The following is a 22,132-nucleotide window of genomic DNA, read 5'->3' as shown; positions in this document are numbered from 1 at the left end:
GAAAGCAAAGTTAGTTGATCTAACTGATTAAAAGATTCTGGATATGATGTGTGATGTTTAATCTTCATATGTATCTATTTCTGACACAATGTAGCCATAAGTGGGTAAAACATCCCTTAAAGTCACATTAAGAGTGTGTAATTATACACAATAAATGGTTCATTATAACTTGGCCGTTAGTTGTTGCTGCTGTGGTAAATTCAGCATAATAGAGAGACACCAGCAGTTAAAGTAGATTTAGTACAAGCTGTTCAGAAGGGAACTGGCATACAGAGATGTTGTTCGGAGTAACTGTAGCAGTCTCAGGTTTGCCTTATGTGTACCACAAATGCCCTTGGTGTGTGCTTATGCTGATGTCATGCTTAAATCCCTGCCACCATATCTCACTCAGAGAGATCAAGTAGGAGAGAGTTATTGTCCATGGCACATCTGGGAGGCTTTATTGCAAAGAAAGAAATAAAGAAAGAAAGAAACCCGTAGTCCCAAACCCACAATGCCACACTTCGGATTGTCAGCTGGAGGTTACCACTACACAGAGATAAGGCAAAAAGCGAAGTAGATTTTTCTTACAGTTTTCAATACATATCACAATAATGATTACCAGAACAATTCAGGCATCAGTGTGTGCATGGATGTGTGTAGGGCCGGCTCATCGTAGCACAACCAGAGCACAGAGATCAAATGCACTTGATTAGCATTTGTTTGCGTAGAAGCTAAAACAGAGATACAAATTACGTGTTTATATCATCATTGTGCATTTACACCAACCTATCAATTCTAAGATTCTAACAAACATGACCCACAAGTAATACTGAAACCATGAGTCCCCCCACTGTAGTTACAAAATACATTAGAACAGACACTGTGACTTACACAAAAGAAAAACCACAGAACATTTTGTCAATACATTACAGCAATTGCAGCTTCGAGTGGCTCCCTGCTGTCTTATGTCTTTGCACATGTTGGAGTTTGATAAAAATTTGAAAGCCATTGATGTAAATATGGCTTGCATTATGAAATAACCATTGGCCTCGGTTCTTACTGTAACCCTAATAATAATGGATTCTTCCTTTTTGTGCGGCATTATTTCTCATCAACACTACAACATTTAAATATGAGGATCAGTCCATGTGATATTTGGCTTTTCCAGAGGCAACCAGCAATGGGGCTCCTCATAAAGACAGGGCTTCTGTTGTCCAATCGAACGTAGGCATTTTCCAACCATCAAGCTGCTCTCTGCTGTATCTGAAATGGCATAGACCCCCACTGATCCATCAATGAACCCTACATATGCACAGAGATTTTCAGAGAGGCTTAGAATAGAGGGAGCTTTACATAGGTAAAACCTGCCCACAGTCTTCCCATTGGAAATGCGTACAGCACTCAGAACCGGCTGGGAGTGGAGATCACAATTACAGTCATCAGGGTTTTCAGCATCAAAAATTAAGACAACATAGCATCCAGTCAAGTCCAAGCAAACCATCAGGATGTCACCTTCCGCCTGCAGGGAGCACAATTTTCCATTAACAGTGTCTAAGATGTTGATGTTTGCTCCAGCTGTGGACAGAATAGCATAGCTTCCATTGGAAGAGATCTGGAACAGCTCTGGCTTGATCAGGGGAGCACCAGGTAAATGAACGTGCTTACACACAGTTTCTTCTGTAACTTTCCAGGTATACAGATTCCCAGATATGGTGATCAAGACAACGTAGTCTGGATAGTCCAGTAGAGGCTGGAAGGCAATGACTTTAGCTGGTCCAGAACAGGAAAACCTCTTGCTGACATACCCTGACCACAGACTGACTGCCAGGAGGTCAAAATTGTGTAGGCCAAGGATGAATGTGCTTTCAGGGGAAATGACAGCATGGTTTAGATGCAGGTGAACATTGCACACCACGCGCCCACTCTTCAGGTTCCACACAGAAGAAAGATCATGCTTACAGAGGGACACAGCCAAGTTGCCCTTGGGGGTGATTAGCAAGGAAGATGCATGACTGCCATGGATACGGTGAAGGTTTTCCCCTGTGGTAGTCTGCCAGATGTAAATGTCCCCTGAGGATGCAGACACCAGATGCTGGCAGTCCATGGAGAGAGTGAAGGTGTCCACTGGACCATCATGAATGTAGCGGCCCTCAGCCTTGTTGCTAAGTGTCCCCCACTTCCACACCAGCTCAGTCCCATCTATTGTGTAGAAATGCTCCCCTGTAGATTCTACCAGCAACTCTTTAACCTTTACTCCTGTTTTTGAGGTGACAGAGGCAGACCAAATAAAATCCATGTCCCAGGTGGTAATAATTCCATTGACAGTCACAGCTAACAAGTCTGACCCCATTTTCAGAAGTTTGAGGGCTTTGGAGTGTTTGATATCCAGGCTCAAAACACACTGACCAGTGGTCCTCTTCCACACCAGCAAGAATGGGCAGTCCTCAAGGCAAGCAATGATAAGGAGGCCCTCTTTGGCCAGCACAGCTTGGATAAATGTTTTGTCCTGAGGTGCCTTGAATTGGTCATCCACTGTCCACTCATGAGTATCCCAGAGTACAATTTGGTGTCTCTTACAGACAAGGAAGATGCTGTTCTCCACTGAATGCTCAGTGTTTAAGACCTCGTCTTGGTTATTAGGGCTAGAGAAGTCTTTTCTGAGTTCGGGATTTGTTATGGGGTTAATGTTCCAGACAAACACGTTTCCGGTTCTGTCCACACACACCATCAAATGCTTTTCCTCACAACAAAGCACATCCATAATGGATGTTTCCATGGATCCGGTGCAAGTAGTAAGGTGGCAGTTATTTTGGAGGTCAAATATGGAGACTCTGCCTGTGTCCTGCCCACAGAAAATGAACTGTCCCTCATAGGAGCATGACACACATGTCACATTGTGGTGGCAGTGCAGCTCCATTAGTTTTGTGCCAGTGTTAATATCAAAGATTTGAATGTAGTTTTTACATTTGTACCACAAAATGATCCTATTCTCAGAAAGTAAAAACCCCCCAGGTGTGAAGACTGGGTTTCTGGGTGAGCTGGGGACAGATCTATCAGTGTCTAATTCACAAATATACAAGGGTTCTTTCAGATTGTACAACAGGATCCTACTGCATTGTGTAGACAACAGAAGAAAATTGCCTTCACTTTTGATGTTTGAAATGATGAATTCAGACAAACTAAAGGGTTTATAACCCCCTACAAAATTCTCACTCCATACCCAGATGGAACTGTCATGAAGGATTATAACCACCATGTCACATTGTGTGTCCACCACCTCCATGATGGGGGATGCCTTCACATCTGGTGGAGTCCAGCAGGTGGAGGACACTGCTAAAACAGGGGAACACAACACATTCACACCTTGGGTTCTGACTCCTTCCTGGTAGATCTGCTTTGCGTAGCTCTCTAGTTCTGGTAAAACATTCAGGAATGGGAACAGCTTAGCCTGCATCACAGATGTTAGTCCACTGGGGGAGTCACGGAGCAAGCAGGCTGCATCCTTTACAATTCTGGCAAGGAACCCAAGCTCCCTGCTGGACATGAACTTAGAGGTCTCGTTGAGGTCACTCACCAAACCTTCCAGGCGACCCACCCTTAGCATACTCTGATGGAACCCAGGTGACATCATCACTTCCCTGACTAGTTCCTCTAACCTGCCACTCTTTTTCAAATGGAAGGGCAATTCCAGAAGCTTCCTTACATTAACATGTATCTGCTTAGAGGAGGAGTCAAAGACCCAGGGCTGCCCTGGAATCTGCCTGTCGATGTAAGTTTTAACTTGTGGTGTACTCAGATGTTCAGTTTCTGTGACATGAACTTGGCTGATAACCATCGGCTTGGTCCTGCCATATGCCCACTGACCACTGAAATAGTTAGCCAGTGTGCTGTGTGTGTCTCTCACTGTTTCAGCAGCACACAGGTAGAGCTTATGTATGACTAGAGGGAAGTGTCTGCTGGGCCAAAAGAGAACCTGGAAACCTGAGATGTTCCTCTTCATTAGGAATCCCCTCAGGTCTTGTAGCATACTCTCCACCTCAGCCTCTGGAACCCGCAGCTTGTAGGGCAGGGCTTTGCCTGCTGGGAAGAACTGAGAAAGCACATCATTTTCACAGGATAAAATGTCAGTTAACTCAGCCTCTGTGATGCCTGATTTGGCTATGGTGATGTAACACATTGCCTTGGAGACCAGCTCTTTCCCATGGTTTTGCTCAAGCTGAACCAGAAACATCTTGATGTTATCATGGACCCCTTTGGTTATGGACTCCTCTGTGACGTCCAGTGATGAGTTCCAGTTGCACACCTGCCTGTGCAACAGCTCAATGTAAAGTGGGAGAGAACACTCTTTCAGAGCCTTGTTGACATGCATCTGCTGTCCTGAAGTTATTCTCCTGCTGCAGGAGAAAAGGAGGTTTTTTAGCATTATGCTACAGTCCCTTCTGTCCTTTGATTTCACTTCCAGGAACAGAGAGGACTCTGGGTAAAGTGCTTTGAGGGCCTGGAGAGTGCCTGATTTTTTTGGCGCAGTGGAAATGATGAGCTTGACGTTAACAGGTAGGGATGCAGGGAGCCACCAGGTACTCTGAGGTCCATCAGCTCCTGATACCTGGTCCAATCCATCTAAGATAAGGACCAAGAGATGTGATGATGAAGAGGCCATGATCATCAGGTTTGTAAAAGCTTTTTTCAGTTGATTGACATCCCATGGTAAGTGATGCTGGGGCTGGTAATAGCTTTTACCTAACTGATTACATATACTGGTGAGAAGCTGTTCCATAGTACTATTGCCACCATTTATAAAATAAACACCCATCACAGGGTCTGGTCCATCAAGCCAAGTACGCACCTGTAAGATAGGAGGAGCAAGTCAATAGGAGTTCAAATGGAGAAAACCATAGAAAGGAAGTCAAAATTGTATATAAACATATGGGATTTCCCCTGCAAATATATATTCTTCCTCACTCAATTTATCAGTAGCAGTAAAGAGATTAACAGATAGTGAAAAACCGGTATGAGCTGATTATATGTGAACATCTGTCACCTAATCAACCACTGTGTGTTTTTAAGGTCGCAGACAGTACATAGAATGTTACATTTACTCACTTACTTGACTGGCGCAATAAGCCAGAAGTACGGTTTTGCCAGTACAAGGCCCCCCGAAGAGGACGAGTGGATATTCTGTCTCTTTCTGCTGCAGGTAGGCTTTGACATGCTGGACCTCTTCACAATTGACTCTGTAAAGACTGGAGTAGATATGGCACAGGTTGGCCTGCTGCACAAGCTCCTGAGAAAGTGCATCATCAAAGCGATGCCTCTTCCTGGCAGCAGTAGAGTTGATGAGGTTCAGCAGATCTTTGTAGAGCTGCTGGCACAATCCTTCAGTGTACCACCTCCTCATCTCGGTGGTGTCACCTGAATGCAGCTCACTTACTGAGGTGGTAGTGTACACCTGGAGCTGACAGGAAGTGACAAGACCAGGCAGGAAGTGGTCACGGAGATTGCTTAGAGGATCATCAGAAGAGGCCTTCAGATTAGGGTTAAGGCCTATAAGGGGCTTTCTTCGGCATTGCTTCCTGGTGATTTTGTAGACGTAGCAGAGGCATCTTGCAATGTCCTCCTTGGAACGATTTTCCAATGCAAAGTGCAGTTCTTCATCAAGAGCTACGGGGGCATACATCATATTTAATACTATCTAAACTAAGTTTATTCAATTACAATGCTCACACTCAAATTTAAGATATCTGTACTTCTAACCTATGTAGATACAATTGGACATTGTTCTTGATACTCTATTTAAAATAGCTTAAATATATTAATTACAACATCTGTGTCACTCATAGTTTCTAAAGTTCATTTTTAAATGTCCCAAGGCAGAATATAATTCTTGTTATAAAACTATAATTCTGACTGTAAAATCCTTGTTAAAAAATATGCAGAAATAACAGGCACCTGACCTGATCTGAAATATTTCTGTGCCTTTTCTGAGGTTATATTTCCTTCCTGGATGCATCTTGTCACAATGGTGTGAAAAATGATCCTCATTTCCTGGTACACATCTTGCAGATGAATTTTGCTGGCTTTTACCTCTGCCTGGAATAAATGTGATGCTGAATTAAAACAGCAGTATTTCATAATGATTCTGGTGAGACAGTTTGCATACTGCACAGATTATGGTGCTGGTGTATGTAGGATGCAGCACTATAAGATTACCTGATCATGATGGCGATGGTCAAAGAGGCAGAAGGAAGGCGGTACGTTGTTCTCATCTCTGCAGTACCAGCGTTCCAGGACCTGGGTGTCTATACCCATCTGCTGGCCAGTCTGCAGAATTTGCTGGAACTCAGAGACCTCCACCTGCACAGGGAGGCCTGTGCTACCATATTGCCTCCCAACCAGGGCCTGCAAACCCACAGCCATCACCAAAAAACAGAGATGCCTTATCTGAGTTGCTCCAGGAAACATATTGTTAAAATAAGTTTTAACATAGGCAAATCGTAAATTCTTCAAAACATACTGTAAACCAACCAAACTAAATATATTTTACATATCATGGTACAATATTGTAATATTCTAACGCAAATAAAATAAAAAATCTAATTTATTAGAATCCAAATTACATTGTTGATTGTGTTACAATATTTATTTTTGTTTATTTACCCTAGAATGGCCCCTTAGCTGTAATCTGTACTCAGAAGAAAAATAGCACAAATGGAAAGCCACTCACATTTAAAGGGAAATTTGTACTCTCTATAGAATAAAAATTCTGGGTTAGTGCAGCAAACACAGTAAATATGTTTCATTGTAATCACCACAAGGAAAGGTCCGGCAGAGGTCTTCCTGCAATCCTCCAGCAGCTGCAGCCGGACCTGCTGTCTCCTGGGGTCCAACACGTCCTGCAGTTCAAGCCCCTCATATGGGTCGATTACCTGGAGGACAGTACCTTAGATTTATATGACCAAAACTGGAAACCACATTTCTCATCAATATTACCACAAACAGTGCACTATATGTGAACTGGCTAGGGCAAATTGGAGAAATGCTGACTTCTTGTGGAGTCTTACCCTGAACTCCAAACCATGAGCACATCGGCAGTAGTCTCTCACTCTTGGGAAAACATCCTCCCTGAGAGATCTTCTCTCCTCCACAGAATCTAAAAATGCATTTCCTTCATTTTATTTCTCACCAGGGACTGTAAACTTCTCTCAACAAAACTATGAAAAAGGGCTGGAGAATGATCAGAAAACCAATCAGATTTAAGATAAACAAGCAAACCAAACAGAAAATAGTTTTGCAATCTAACACAACAAGAGGCTTCTAATGGTGATCCATAACCAGAAGAACCTTACCTTCAGGATTGGTGCACAAGTAAACTTTTACACAAGAGCTGACCAAGGTTCTTTGAAAGTCTTCCATCGAAATAAAATTTATTACATAATTTAAAAAAAAAACTGTGTAGAGTTTGTAGACGATATTTCTAAATCACTTTAGGTAAAATCCCAAGAGACAGAACCACAGCTCCAGTACATTTCGCCTGCCCGCCCTTATTTCTCTCTGTCCCTGGCCTCAGAAAGCAGGTTCCTGACAGGAAACACGTACAATGTGTTTTTCTTGGAACTTAGATATGCCCCCCTGCCCACACCCATGCAATTTTGCCGAGTGGCAGCTGGCTTTTGATAAATACACAAAGAACCCTCACAGACAAAGATGCACACCTGTCTACCACCACCATCAAAGTGAATAGTGAATATTGTCACTCCAATTATACAAAATTGACATAGTTTGTAGAAACATTTTCAATTTGAAAAAACCAGTCGGGGAAAAAAAGTTTTTCTACTAAGCTGGATCCTGGACCTCAAACTGAAACTGGAAACTCATGGTGTGACCAAACAGTGTACATTTTAATTTAGTGAAGATGCATGTACAGTACTAGCCCAGAGGCACCCTATTGGATACATGTCTGGTGAATAGGGTGGCACCCCATTACGACCGTATTGTTCCTTGGAAAGTCAGATGTGCCACATGAAGTCATGCCCGGCGTGCATAAATATGAGGGTATTCATCTGTGTGAAATAGGGAGTGATAAAAGGGGGTTGCAGTCAGTATGTCAATAAATACTAATACTGAACTCCACACATAATAGAACACTTCCACCTTTGAGCCAGGCTACTTGCCCATTGGATGGCATTGCTTCCATGATACTTGGATTACAGTCCCCCAATGCTGTTGTGCCAAGACAGGTAGACTTACGTCCATTTGTGCAAATGTGTGAGCCAGGAAACACAAATATACATGTTTTTTTCCATTTGTTTTTTATTTAACATTTGTACACAATAAATACAAACTTTTTTTTACAGCCAATAAAATGCAGACAGAATTTTGCACTACTGCTCTCTGATATTGTCACCGCGGCAACAGTCTGAAGGAAAGGCCTGTTGTTGTAATGGATCTTATAGCAGCTCTTAAACATCTTCAAATCAAATATGCAAAACACCAAAGTAATCAATAAGCATGTGTGGCTGTAGTTTTGAGGGAGTAAGAGTATGAACTGGCCAGAGAGATTACTAAGAAAAATGTGATTTGTGGGTGAGAACAGCTTTCTTAAATGATGGGACAGCTGTAAACCATAAACTTCAAAACAAGTTTGATAACATTAAAAAGATCTCAATGAGATCAACAAGAAGAGAGAGAGAAAACAGACAGAGCACAGATATTTATATATCTTCCCCTCTGATCAACTACTTTCAAAATCTAGACTGATTTATTTCATGTTGAAATCCACATTCTCTCCACAACATTTTAACCGTTTTCATTTTATTTTCTCATTCCCAACAATCAGTTAATATTTGATAATACCACGCAAAAACATCACACCCTCCAGAAAGGACAGTCGCCCTCTTGGTTAGTTTCAGGAGTAAATCAGTCAAAAGCAGATCTGGTCCGTAGAACCACGAAAAGTACACGTAACATGGGAAAAACGCACTGAACTCAGAACAAAGAGTTCAAGTGGCAACACACCAATGAGGGGGCAACCGTACAAGAGCAATACTGCTGGTTTTAAACAGTGAAAAAAGAAGAAAAAAGTGCTGGTATATCTTTCATTTCAATGGGTTAGGTTAGTTAATCAATCATTTTGGTAGATTTGCTTACACGCAGGATGCAAGAGGTCAAACTCAGCTATGGAAATTTTGTTTTAACATTGTCAAAGTCTGAATGTCTTTAAAAGTTATACTGGACTTCCTTGTTCACAGTAAAGAGATATATATATATATATATATATATATATATAAATCGCACACACACACAACAGCTGAGAATTACAATCTGTATATACTGTGCACGGACACTTGCTAAGCCCAAATAAATGGATGCTATTATACAATATTTTTACAATATTGGTTCAGTACATAGCTAAACTCATTCAGGACAAGTATGTTTTGGGCATCAAATCAACTTTGTTCCTCCTTCAACACCTGTAATTACAGATTTTTAAAAAAGGCAGTTAACTAAAATTGTGCTGGATGCTTCTTCCTGAAAACAAGCTACAGTGTCACTTAAAAATTCTATCCTATACATACGTGCCTCTGGAACACCAGCTCCAAGTGCCAATCAGTGAAGTCTCGATTCTGCTGAACGGTTTTGCATTTATTAAAATGTCAACTCTGGAAATGATCTTTTCAACAGTCAGCTTGGACAATGTTTGGAGAAACACATTTTTGAAAATCTCGTAATAATGATCTTTTAGGGGTGCATGTTCTGTACTGTGCTGCAATAGCACAAATATTAGCCAAGTCCATGGTTATTCTGTCGCGACCTCCAGCTTTTGACAAAGGCTGCTCTCTGCTCTTTAATGGGACCTGGTGTTGTGCCAATCAAAAGCTACGAAGTCACATGTCACGTTCACCTTTGAGAAACGCTCCTTTTCCACAATGTGAGAAAGCAAGAAAGCTCAACTTTGGCAAGGAGGAAAAGAAAACAAAAGCAAACAGAAACAAAGGAAAATCAACAAAACAGGTGTTTGAAGTGTGAAAGAAACGGCTGCCCCGCAAGGAGGGAGAAGTAACAACACAAAAAGGGGACATTTTCATATTCTGCACCTTTCATATTCACAACCGCGATAACATGGTTTCCTATGAGACCAAACACTCCCTTTCCCATTTTCACCTTTTTCCAGTCAGAAAAAAATCTGCGAGTCGACATTGCCCTCAGTTTTCCAATTTGTTAAATACTGTTTCTTGAATCACAAAAACATCCCATTCAGTCTTCAACAGTGTTACACGATAGATATTAATGTAAAAATAATGCACTTCAACTACTGGTTCAGATATTGATTCGCATATATAAACAATAAAGTCAGGCAATGATACAGAAAGTGAGGAATACCGCAGGGCTACACAAAAGATTAACCTGACGTTTGCCGATCACACTTCAGAAACGCACATCATCTAATCTGTATTGCATTTTTTTTCCTTTTGAGGACTAAATATTAGTAATACAGATCCCTGTCTTCATAATAAAAGCTGAAAAGAGTTACATTTGTGTAATTAGTATCGTTTCAAATTGCCACATTTTCCTTATCTATGAGATAAAGAGCGACGTTTATGTCCTGCAGGGGTCAGGGGAAGGGGACGTCCGTGGGAGGAACCAGCCTCCGCTTTCTTACCTTGCCTCATTATACAATTCCCTTTGCCTAGAGGTGTCAATACCATCTACCCCATACCACACACGGCATCGACTTTGTAATGCTAAATGATGAAATGTTGTGTGTATTTATAACATTCCTATGACAACAGTAATGTACTGTACTAATGCACATTAAATACGTATGATATGACTACATATAGCCGGGCCTAGGGAACCCCAGAATTTCCTAGATATAGCCCCCCCTCCCCCACCCCACTCCCTTGCTCCCCTTCTTCCTCAGACTGAAGTCTTTACACCTCACAAGTCCACTGAATAAAGATGTGCAAGAAAGGCACCAGCCGTTTGTGGCTCTGAGGAGTGTCTGTTCTCCCTTCGCTCCACTCTGCCGGTGAGGGGAGGGGTGCACAGCGCCCCCGCTGCTGCTAAAGGAGGAGGGCTCAGCGGGGGGAGGGGTTGCCAGTGGTGTGAGACCCCCCCGTGCGCCTCCTGCTCGCCCTGCAGTGAGGAGCGACGGGATGGGGCCCAGGTCCAGTTCCAAGCGATGAGCTGCCTGGGCAGAGCTCTCACACCAGAGTAATCTCCACCTCCTCCGTCTTCTCCACCTGCCTGCGGGGATGCTGTTTCGGGGGAGGTGGAGCCGCACGCACCTGCGATGGGGAGAAGGAAAGGCAGAAACACATGAACATTAGCACTAATAAGATCTCTGTAAGAGATAAGCGCTCGAAATTGCAGGGATGACCAGAGAGATAATGACTCGGTGCCTCCACCCGTGGACTTGTCTTCTGTGTGCACAGGTGACTGCACAATGGTCACAGACAGATTTCTGGGTGTGTAAAAAATGTTGGCAGGACCTGTGCGATGTGTATGTGTACGAGTTTGCGTGAACTACCCACTAACAATGAGTGGGGCTTGGGTTATCTCCACATTGACAGGGATGGCAATACAAAGGTCCCATTGAGAGAAGGTGGGGTGTCAGCGGCACATTAACAGGGGGAGGAGCGCTTACAGGGCGTAGCTTCCCAGGTCCGCCATCAGGGGTGAACCTCGGGGGCTGGGAGAAACCTGCAGAATCCGGGCCCAAACTGCTGCTGTGATCTGAGAGGGAAAAAGAGGAGAAATGGGGGGGGCTAGTGAGAGACTGAAAGCATGACATCCCAAAGCAATTTCACCATCAGTATCTCACCCACGGCCACTATTACTGCTCTTTCTCGCTCCGCACTGCACATTTCAACATCAGGCCAATTAAGCACAGATGCAATCTGAGAGGTAAACAGAGATGGGGAATAACAAGAAATGGTCACATTACAGCCTGCTAAAAACTCATACACTATCCAAGTACTGATTACATCATCAAGTCTTGTAAACAGCACCACGACATCAGGGTTACTAACAGAGTTATAAACACAGAGTTAGTAACAGCCTTTGACTAGCAGAGAATGGGGGGAGTTGCAGTCAACTGATCCTCCACTTTCACTCTCAGTCCCTGGGAGTGAAGGGACTCAGGCACTGGTAGAGGGAGGTCTTAGTCACTGGGAAAGAGGGGTCTTAGTCACTGGTAGAGGGAGGTCTTAGTCACTGGGAAAGAGGGGTCTTAGTCACTGGGAAAGAGGGGACTTACTGTGGGAGGGACCCTTATGCGACGTGGGCGTCAGCTTGTGGTCGCCGTTGACGGAGGGTGAGCGGGGGAACGGGGGTGCGGTGCCGCCCTCCGGGGTGGTGTAGGGGCTGCAGGGGGGCTGGTCGTACAGGGGCAGCGGGGGCAGGGAGGGGTGCAGCTGCTGGGACGGGGACACCTGCAGAAGAGAGCACAATTAATTATGGGCGGGCCTCGGCACTGGCGGTGCTCACTCGCACTCTGATTGCCGCACAGGCTTGTGGGTAATGACCAGAGAACCCTCCCTGGCTTTTGTGGCCCTTTGATAAAGAGCTGTCTTGTAAACATCTTAATTGCAGGAAGGATACAGCCCCTCCTGCTTCAATCAAGACTTCAAAAACACAGTATCAGATCAGATTATGCACAGTAGAGAGTATTGACAGCACAGGAAATGAGCTGTCTAGCATTCAGTCTGTGAGTATGTGTTTCTCTGTGCCTGGTGCCTGTTCCTTTGGCTGTGATAGTATTTACGCAAGACAATGTGTAAGCTTTGCATGGGTAAATGTTTGTTGCATATATAGTATATCTGTGTACATATGTATCTGCGTTTATTCTTGCACGCATGTTCCTGTCCATGTGTGCAAATGTGTGTGAGTGTGTGCGCGCGTACATGCCTACTTGTGTGTGAGTGTGTGTGTGAGTGTGTGCGAGCGTACATGCCTACTTGTGTGTGTGTGTGTGTGTGTGTGTGTGTGTGGTGTGTGTGTATGTGTGTGTGTGTGTGTGTGTGTGGTGTGGGGTGTGGGTGTGTGTGTGTGTGTGTGTGTGTGTGTGTGTGTGGTGTGTGTGTGTGTGTGTGTGTGTGTGTGTGTGTGTGGTGTGTGTGTGTGTGTGTGTGTGTGTGTGTGTGTGTGTGTGTGTGTGTGTGTGTGTGTGTGTGTGTGTGGTGTGTGTGTGTGTGTGTGGTGTGTGTGTGTGTGGTGTGTGTGTGGTGTGTGTGTGTGTGTGGTGTGTGTGTGTGTGTGTGTGTGTGTGTGTGGTGTGTGTGTGTGTGTGTGTGTGTGGTGTGTGTGTGTGTGTGTGTGTGTGTGTGTGTGTGTGTGTGTGTGTGTGTGTGGTGTGTGTGTGGGGTGTGTGTGGTGTGTGTGTGTGTGTGTGTGTGTGTGTGTGTTGTGTGTGTGTGTGTGGTGTGTGTGTTGTGTGTGTGTGTGTGTGGTGTGTGTGTGTGTGTGGTGTGTGTGAGTGTGGTGTGTGTGTGTATGTGTGTGTGTGTGTGTGTGTGTATGTGTGTGTGAGGGTGTGTGGTGTGTGTGTGGTGTGTGTGTGGTACCTGTGCGTCAGGGCACCACTGCGCGTCTCCGTTTTCTGAGGCAGTCAGGTCCTCCACCAGGACAGAAGGGAAGACGCCCACGCGGCCGTTGAACTCGCCCTCCCAGAAGCCGTCGTCCTCCTGGTTGTCCTTGTTGAGGATGCGGATTATGGCTCCCTCAGGGAAGGACAGCTCGTCATCTGTCTGGCCCTCATAGTCATACATTGCCTTCACAAAGCTCACTGTCGAGGGAGCGAGGGATAAGGGGAGGGAGGGAGAGATAAGGGGAGAAACGGAGGGAGATATAAGAGGAGAAACGGAGGGAGAGATAAGGGGAGAAACGGAGGGTGAGAGGATGGGGAAAGAGGAGGATGGAGGGGAGATAGGCAGGAGGGACGATGTGAAAAAGATCACAGTATCAGTACCAACTGTATCAAGATCTGCGTCAGTATCACTCACTCATGTTGACAAACACAAATCTGATTATCAGCCACAGTCCCCATCTCCTACTTACTCCACAATCTTGAATAAAAGCTGGTCGAAACAGTGCAGCAAACTGATAATGCTTCAACGTTCTGTACAACATAGTTCGTGCAACATTTGCATAGCAAAGTCAATGACATTCTGCCCTCAACTGCGTACCATGTCCACTAGATGGTAGCAGTGGCCATCATTATAAAAATCATGTTAAAGTTTAATAGAATTCTGTATTTTCTTTCATAATATGGACACTCATTACACACAAAAAGCTTCATACATAGACTATGTGCTCAACATATTTTCTATATGCCATCACATCAGTATAGGACAAATAAGGCATACTAAGCATTACTCTCCTGCATCCGTACATATTCTGGACTGTGGATTACAATTTTGATAAAAAACACCAATAAGAAGCAAAAATGCTCATTGGTTGGCATGCGTGGTTTTGCACTCCCACTGCTGTGTATTTTCACACGCGCACGGTGTCGTATGTGGCGCGTGTGTGTGCGTGCGTGTCTATGCGCTCCCACTGAGGTGTATATTCACACGCGCGCAGCGCCGTACGTGGCGCGCGTGTGAGCGTGTGTATGCGTGTCACTCACAGTTGGCGTCTCCGTTCATGCTGCCTGAGGCCAGCTCAGGCTCGGTGGAGTTGCTGGAGCTGTGGGAGCGAGCGTCGAGGGCCGCCAGGGACTGCAGCATGCTGAGGAGGCTGTTGGAGGTGGGGAACTGCAGGTACTTCTCAGGAACGTAGCCCACGTGCCCCGCCTTGTTCCGCGCCTGAAACACAGAGCCCCCCGGGCAGCGTGAGGACTGAACGCACAGCCGTATCATACGTAATGAACATTACAGCTGCGTGCGGCTCGACAGGACCGAGGCTTTTTCCCGCGTGATGAGCAGATGGGTCAGCGCGGTGTCGAAGGTCACAGTTAATCTGGGCCGAGTTTATGCGCTCCTGGTCTCTAATACGGGTTGTTTTTGCGCGATGAAACATCTGCCAGAGGAATGCTGGGAGAAAAGCCCACGCTAAACAGCGGTAAGACACAGGGTGTTGCTGGGGAAACGGAGCCCCACCCCTGTTGCTGAAGTGCGAATCAAGCGGAGGAGGAAGTGTTAAGGAAGACGTTCTGTAGCCGCGGCGCTTCTCAGAAGACTGCCTGGCTCACAAACATAAAATGGAGGCCGTCAGCACCGCCCCCTCCCTCTTAGTCCAACGGAAGAACATCAATGCTTCCCGCAGTTCAGTGGAGCAAGGCTCAGTTGTGTTAAGTGAGGTTTTAAAGCACAGCTGGGGCACACTGTAATTCTGAACTAAACTCTAGGTAGATACCATATTCAGGCACTTCAGGCAAGCGGTACACACAAGCAAACATAGCTGCCTTACCAAGAGACTATGCCAGCATCGAACAGATACTCTGAGCATACAACTCACAGAGGAGAGATGGAGGTTAAGATGCAGTCCTTCATAGACATGGACAACAGGTCTAATGAGTCTATTAAGCCATTTATCTACTCAACCACCGATCTATCAAACTTTCATTCCCTCCTCCTGGAAATCGATCGACCAATCTATCTTTGTCTCTCTGCAAAACTTGTTCTCCATCTCTCACGAACGCTGTCTCAACTATCTGCCTGGCCACTGTGGACTTAGCAAGGTGACCAGGTGCATAGCTGATGTATTGTACCAAAGTGAGCCAAAAGATTAATGTCTCTAGTTGTGTCTGGGTGGGTTACAGCAACATATAATAAGGCTCAAGGCCATATGTTCATGTGTTGACATAATGCATTATTTTAACCAGTGCTGTTATCATTACCATTATCATAATATATTTTCTTGGCCAAAACCCATATGTAGATTCCACAGTTCCTGTATTATATATACACACACATATATACATCATTCATTTTTAAAGATTGACATCCATGCAATTTGGATTAATTACATATGGCACAATACTGACCAGAAAATGACCTTTTGACCTTCTGGTAACAACCAAGCTCAGTAACTGCAATATACTGACAACCAATCGAAGATGTAGCTCTTCTTATTCATTTTAATGGTCTTCATTTTAATAGGTGAAATGGCCAAAATGGATGATCTCCAATGATAGAACGCCCATCGAGCATTCATGCCATTAAGGGGTGGGGGGGCATATGGCATCTTTTAAAAGCCTATCAACTAACTCATCCAGTCATTAGAGCATTTACAATACACATTTCATATGAATCTGGAAAACTGAATCCCTGGGACGGGGTTTTGGCACTGAAGTACACAATAAGCCCACGGTGGATCTCGCGTACCTTCACCCAGTCCTCCATGTCCCCGTCCTCGATCACCTCCAGCACTTCCTGCTCCTCGATGGTCAGCTCATCTGGCTGGGAAGCCTGAGAGACAGACAGACAGACAGACAGACGGACGAACATTAAGGACTGTCTCTGAAAACTGTCCTACGTTGCCAACGCCACCTCCTCTTGGTGCACAGTGGGCACGAGCTGCAGATTAGACGGTGACTTTGCGCGTGTGTATGCCTGCGTGCAGAAAAAATCTGGCGGTGTAGCCGAGATTATCACCTGCAATATCAGGTGACACGATTTGGAAAAGAGACGGCTAAGAGTCACATTGAGAGTGCAACAGAACGGAAAAAGCTAAACTCCTCCCCTATCAGAGCCGTTTTAACTAAACACAGATGACCTTTAAGCTAACTTGTGGAAGAAATCTGCGGTCAAAGAGATTAATTTTTGTGTTTGTGTATGTGGGTGTGGGTGTGAGGGTGAGATACAAAAAAAAGTGTTTTGTGATATACAACAGGAGTACAGAACAATTTGCGTAAGTTTTGTTTGTACATATGCTTTGTTTGCATATATGCGTCTGTAAACATTTGTGCGTGAATGACCTTGCGAGAGTTTCAGCAGACAACTTAAGAACTGTGTCTGTTTATTTTCCACAGTTTCATGACTATGGCACTTCACTGGCACAACTTGTGTGTGTTTTCAGTTAGATCACAGGAGCAGTGCGCCATAATGATGCGTGTGTGTGTGTGTGTGTGTGTGTGTGTGAGTGTGTGTTGAGTGTTGCCCAGTACCTTATAGGAGTAGAGCACCTTGCAGGTGAGGGGGTAGTTGCGGAGGGTGCCAGATGGGCTGGAGCTGCTGTCATCGAACACCTCCATGTTGTCTTCGAACTCCTCGCCTTCCTCCCTCTCGAAATCAGCCGTGGCCTGCCGAAACAAAATCCGCCCGAGGTCAGGGGTCAAACGGTGTGTTTCAGGGCGGCGGGTCCCAGAGGACAGACTGCGCGCGGTCTCACGGTCGCCCTTCAGGACTGTACCGGCCGGACAGACGGGGAGAGGAGGAACACTAGGGGGAGGCGCGGCTTCCAGTCACCTGATCCTGATTATTATGTGATTAGGCTCCGCCCCTTTGTGTGGGAATCTCACTGGGGCTTGTGGATCAGGTGTGCCACCTGGAGCCTAGGCCCAGCCCCCCAGGGACAGGCGAAGGCAACCCAACCTGGACGCAACAATGCCCCAACGCCAGAAACAAGCGAGGAGAGGAAGGGGGCGGGGGAAGTCCCCCTCGCTCCAGAGCTGACACAGTAAACTCAGATCTTTTATTTGTTTAAATGAATGAAGACACACGATCCTGCTCCTTCTGTACATAAATGGGTGTAACCTCAAATGTTAACTTGGTCGGGCCATTTTAAGCCTGTTTAAAAGGAGTCACAACTCTCGTTTTCCAGGGATAGCGCCCTAAAAAAAGCACTGTAACACTGGGACGACTGCTGTACTGCCTCACCAATGAGCAGCTTAGTGTCTCAAAGCAACCTGTGTGCTTCATGTACATGCATGTGTGTGTATACATGTATGTGGATGTTATGTGAGTGTGGACAGACAGGTTCCCTATAGTAGTTAGTACAGAGATGCACTGTGTGTCCAGGAGATAATAAATCAACAGCTCCTGTTTGCTCACTCCCTAAAGACAAATGCTTACATCACAAATTAGCGTCAAAGCCTTGTTTAGCTCCTAAAGACCTGTGCTTGCTGATATCGAGGGAACACTGATAAAGTTTTGCTTCTTACCCCTTCAGATCACAAACTATTTTGGGGAAGGCACCGTGGGCAGCACAGCAATGTAATTAAGACATGGACTCCGGCATCCTGAAACGTGATAGCTTTTAAGGAAGGGCACAGGTTTGAAATGGTTTGAGAAGCGCTCTTTTGGGAACATCTGGAGACAAAGCCCTCCCTCACACGTCCCTCCCTCCCCTCTCTTCCTGAAGAGAAGCGCTCTGCAGTGCGATGTGAGCGGAATGATTAATGCGGGCGAGGGCCCGCTAAACAGGCCCTGTCCTGTTCAGCCTCCCGCAGGAAACAGGGGCGCAGCCACCGGGCTAAGATCGTCCTGAGTGGGCCTCCTCTCCCCCCATCACGACCGTCTCGGCGTTCGTCCACCACATTGGGAGGTCAAACTTCCCAACAGAGCAGTTTTAAGTTTGTGGGAGTGTGCTACTTCCAGATCAAATGCAATGAGTAAAATTAAAGTACATACTCAAATAATACTACACAAAAATAGATTTTTCTCTTTGAGAAAAAAAAACTTGGTTCTGAGTCAGTTCAGATGGGCTCAGATTCCGGAATGTACACGTTTATGTGATGAAGCTTCAATTACTTGCTGTTTTGTGGGTTTCTCTGAAAAGATACAGAAGAAAGATACTGAATAAAATCTATATATGAAAACTACTAGCATAAGTTTTAAAGACCTTGTTAAGGAAGCAAAGTGTTTTTATTTGCCTGTTCTATAATGCAAACAATTACAACCATTAGTTGAAGGACATGTTCTCTCAACACAGACCAACTAGCGCACCACAGAAAAAAAACATACAAATCATATTTCCAGTTCTTCTTATTAGATTACCACCATTCCTCTCACTGACAGGATTAAAGCCTGTCGTGCGCCCAGCAGATTATTGTCTGAGCAAATCAACAGCAGGTGGGTGCTTCCTGCTAAAAACGCACACACCAGGGACATATTTCCATTCCATTCCTTCCCTTCATTTGCCTATTATGCTTTTAAGCACCTTGGCTGTGATGACATCATGTTGTTTGAACAGAAATCAAAAAGCTGTTCACGCCTTTTGTGCAGTGATGACAACTCATCTAATCTTCTGTTGGATGGGTGACGACCCAGAACCCTTCAGGTGGCTGTCCTTGAGCTTAAGTTTAGATGGCTGAGAGGGTGAGACTATCCAATCCAGTAATACCTAGCAGATATAGATCAGTGGGGGAAGCATGAGCTAGAAGACTAGTATATATGTCCAGTTTGAGATGGCATGATGCAGAAAATACGGTGTGAGGTACACAAAGCAGATGCGCACCTCATTCGGCCCGTTTTAACTACCCGTTTACGAGAGGCACTAAATTATTTACAATCGCACAGACAGATTCATTGATTGGAATATTAATTTAGAACACAAGGCCAAATGCAGCAATGCAATTTATAACACAGAAATGGGCCTATGGCACAGTTATTAGCTTAGACATCATTATATCAGAGTGGATTTTGCTACGAGCAGATCTGCAGACAGAAATATCCCATGTGTATTTTGTATTATATTGAGAATGATGTGCACAGCTCATAGACCTAACATATTATGAATATACACAAGTGCATATTTACTGGAGAAACTCGAAATCAGCACCTTGCTCAAATATACAATGACCTTGGAATGATACCTGCAAGCTACTTTCTGGTTAGTAAAATATAATGGTGCCACTGTATAATGAGGATGGTAATTACAGGAAGGTGCATAAATACAAACAAAATCTAAGAGATAAAGGTGCTAACACCCCTCCTCCTTCCAAAAATATTGCAGGATTTCAAATTTGCATATGAATGAACTTCAATTGTGCAAGTTTAAAGCTACGGCACCATCAGTAATTTCCTTTCCTCTAATTATCATAATACTGCTTTAATGGTGTCAGACCAGACAGAGGAATGGAACGATATCACTTCTTATAAGGAACCAGGTATGAAAGAGGACGACTTGAGGTAATAATGCTTTCGGTTACCGACTTTGACAACACTCTTGGATTTTTCAGTGTAATTTTGGATCATTTTGGTTGCAGAAGGCAATTTAAAAGATAGAGGAAATGACATTGAAGAACGCAGAGTTCAGAGTTCCGCATAATGTATTAATGATTACAGCCTATTCAGGTAAGTGCTTTCCCCAAGCCCAGGATGCTCAATAAAATAAGCAGTTTTGACATATTTGTTGAGATAAACGGCATGCAGATGTTTCAATGTGTAATGATAAACTGAAAGTGATTGTAGATTCCCTGGAGCACACAGGACAAGAGTGATGATTAGGACAACGAGGACAGCGATCCTGACAAAGACGCTGCCAGCGTCCCCCGCGGTGTCGCCACTCTCTGAACCACTTCATTTAGGGCAAGTCCGTTTACCTTGGTGTCAACCTGAGAAAAATACTCTGGTATTTAATTATACCCAGCACGGCGCGTCCCCTGCTCCCCCCCTCGCCATGAATCACTGCAGATGGGCGGAGGAGGGAGACAAACGCTCTCCGTTTATTCGCAGCAAACGGAGCGTTCCCGGGAGTCGCGACGCGACGGGCGATGCATCACCTCGGGACTGCGGAGCTCCGGGTTAAACGACCCCCTGCGCACCGCCGGGCTGCGGCCCACCCGGGGACAGACGAAGGCTAGCCCTGCCGCCGCCACCGCGCGTCTCTCAGCGCGGATCCAAGGACAGCGCCTCTTTCCCGCCTGGCTCTGTGTCGGGGGGGACCTGATAAGGCTGCCCGTGCGCAGGGGTGATGGTCTGACTGGTGACCACTCCACCCCCACCCACCACCCCCCCCCACCCCCCAGGCTGATATTGGATGTCAGCATGCCTCCCTTAGCCATGTGGAAGCTGTTGGTGGGGGGGGGGGTGTGGCTGGCACCCATTTTGTCTTAGACACAATAACGATAATGGCACCAGAAAGGAAGGCACGCCGGGTGTTTTTTTAATGACGCAAACAGGGCGGATGGTGTTTGTGTTGGGAAATGTGCTACATCCTCTGTGAAAAGCCGCACTCTTTCACTGTGTGGCAAGGCGGTACGGTACACACTAATAATGGTGTATTCATGGGCGGGGGGAGACTGGGCGCCAATGCTGCAGCCACATGCATCCTAACTCTACACTAGCCTTCAGAGGGCTAACAGATATAAGTATTAGCCTTGATCTAGAAAACATACGTACAGTGTTTAAAATGGTATTTGAGTGAGTATAGTATAGCATGTATCAGTTCAGGGGACGAAAATACACTGAAAGATTGTGAGAAATCAGAAATGAAAACATGAATGGTGTATAGGTACAGAAGAATGTTTGAGTTCAAGTGTGAAGTACCTTGGGTAATCTTTTGGGAAATCAGTGTTTCACAAGAGTAAGAAGCAAGGAAGCGGTTTGGAACGGTCTAACAATACATACACAGTGCTCTCAGGGAGAGCGGGATTGTGGGTAGTGTTGCTTGGACAGACTGTGTAATACAAGGCTGTGAGGATCTTCACTAAGGGTGAAGACTCGAGAATGGGCAAGCAGTGCGGCGCACACGGGTGGAGGTGCTCACCGAGAGTGAAGGATCGTGGGTAGTCAGGGAGGGAAGGGTGGCCCAGCGCTCATTCTCCAGCTCCTCCATCACCTGGTTCATGGCGCTCTTCAGCCAGGTATCCACGGACACGCCCACCTGTCTCAGCAGGTCCAGCCGCGCCTCCGCCTTCAGCTTAACCGTCTGCAAAGGGCGCAGCACCGCCGGTCACAACCGAACAGACTCATTCAGCACAACCACAGAGCAGAGCAGGAACCAGCACACATCGCTCCACCACATCCCACACGCACACTCAGAGAGCAGAGACCATGAAGACAGAGGATGAGTAAGCACCAAGGAGGACAAAATGTCTGCTGAAGGCCACGGGTCCAGTGGCACAAACAAGCTCTTTGGATGACTGAGGAAGAAATTACCTTGTGCTATTTTTAGGGAGCTACACGCAGCAATCGTGACCTTTTCCTCAAACCCCGCCAGAGTCCAATTTCATTTGACCTCAGACAAATAAAAAAAACCTGCT

General features: G+C 45.4%; 2 protein-coding genes across 3 annotated transcripts in view; both read right to left on the bottom strand.

The window, feature by feature from the left end:
* Positions 1 to 423: 423 nt before the first annotated feature.
* Positions 424 to 7,695, bottom strand: LOC135236392 (NACHT and WD repeat domain-containing protein 2). Its single transcript, XM_064302709.1, has 7 exons — positions 7,329 to 7,695; positions 7,044 to 7,132; positions 6,792 to 6,908; positions 6,193 to 6,381; positions 5,937 to 6,072; positions 5,090 to 5,643; positions 424 to 4,828 (listed from the first exon to the last, which is right to left on the bottom strand). Exons 1-7 carry the CDS (start codon positions 7,393 to 7,395, stop codon positions 1,109 to 1,111), a joined length of 4,872 nt encoding a protein of 1,623 aa, XP_064158779.1. The 5' UTR covers positions 7,396 to 7,695; the 3' UTR covers positions 424 to 1,108.
* A 1,935-nt stretch (positions 7,696 to 9,630) lies between these two features.
* LOC135235586 (F-BAR and double SH3 domains protein 2-like) overlaps positions 9,631 to 22,132 on the bottom strand; it is a 74,729-nt gene continuing 62,227 nt past the window's right edge. For both annotated transcript variants that reach the window (XM_064301181.1, XM_064301182.1), the window contains 8 exons: positions 21,637 to 21,798; positions 17,093 to 17,227; positions 16,311 to 16,394; positions 14,612 to 14,789; positions 13,548 to 13,768; positions 12,242 to 12,416; positions 11,630 to 11,718; positions 9,631 to 11,270 (listed from right to left, as the gene is read on the bottom strand). In XM_064301181.1, the coding sequence (XP_064157251.1) occupies positions 11,187 to 11,270; positions 11,630 to 11,718; positions 12,242 to 12,416; positions 13,548 to 13,768; positions 14,612 to 14,789; positions 16,311 to 16,394; positions 17,093 to 17,227; positions 21,637 to 21,798 (1,128 nt within the window). In that variant the 3' untranslated portion in view covers positions 9,631 to 11,186. The remainder of the gene's footprint in view (positions 11,271 to 11,629; positions 11,719 to 12,241; positions 12,417 to 13,547; positions 13,769 to 14,611; positions 14,790 to 16,310; positions 16,395 to 17,092; positions 17,228 to 21,636; positions 21,799 to 22,132) is intronic.

This window comes from Anguilla rostrata, chromosome 12, assembly GCF_018555375.3.
Source record: "Anguilla rostrata isolate EN2019 chromosome 12, ASM1855537v3, whole genome shotgun sequence".
Lineage (NCBI taxonomy): Eukaryota > Metazoa > Chordata > Actinopteri > Anguilliformes > Anguillidae > Anguilla > Anguilla rostrata.
The sequence above is the reverse complement of the archived record's forward strand: the minus strand, read 5'-3'. Positions and strand labels throughout refer to the sequence as shown.

What these genes read in the sequence shown, in the direction of transcription:
- LOC135236392 (XM_064302709.1), bottom strand. Translation starts at nt 7,395, where the DNA reads ATGGAAGACTTTCAAAGAACCTTGGTCAGCTCTTGTGTAAAAGTTTAC. An exon ending in ACCATCGCCATCATGATCAG is followed by an intron (nt 6,073 to 6,192) that starts GTAATCTTATAG and finishes CATTTATTCCAG; the next exon opens with GCAGAGGTAAAAGCCAGCAA. An exon ending in ACAGAAATATTTCAGATCAG is followed by an intron (nt 5,644 to 5,936) that starts GTCAGGTGCCTG and finishes ATGCCCCCGTAG; the next exon opens with CTCTTGATGAAGAACTGCAC.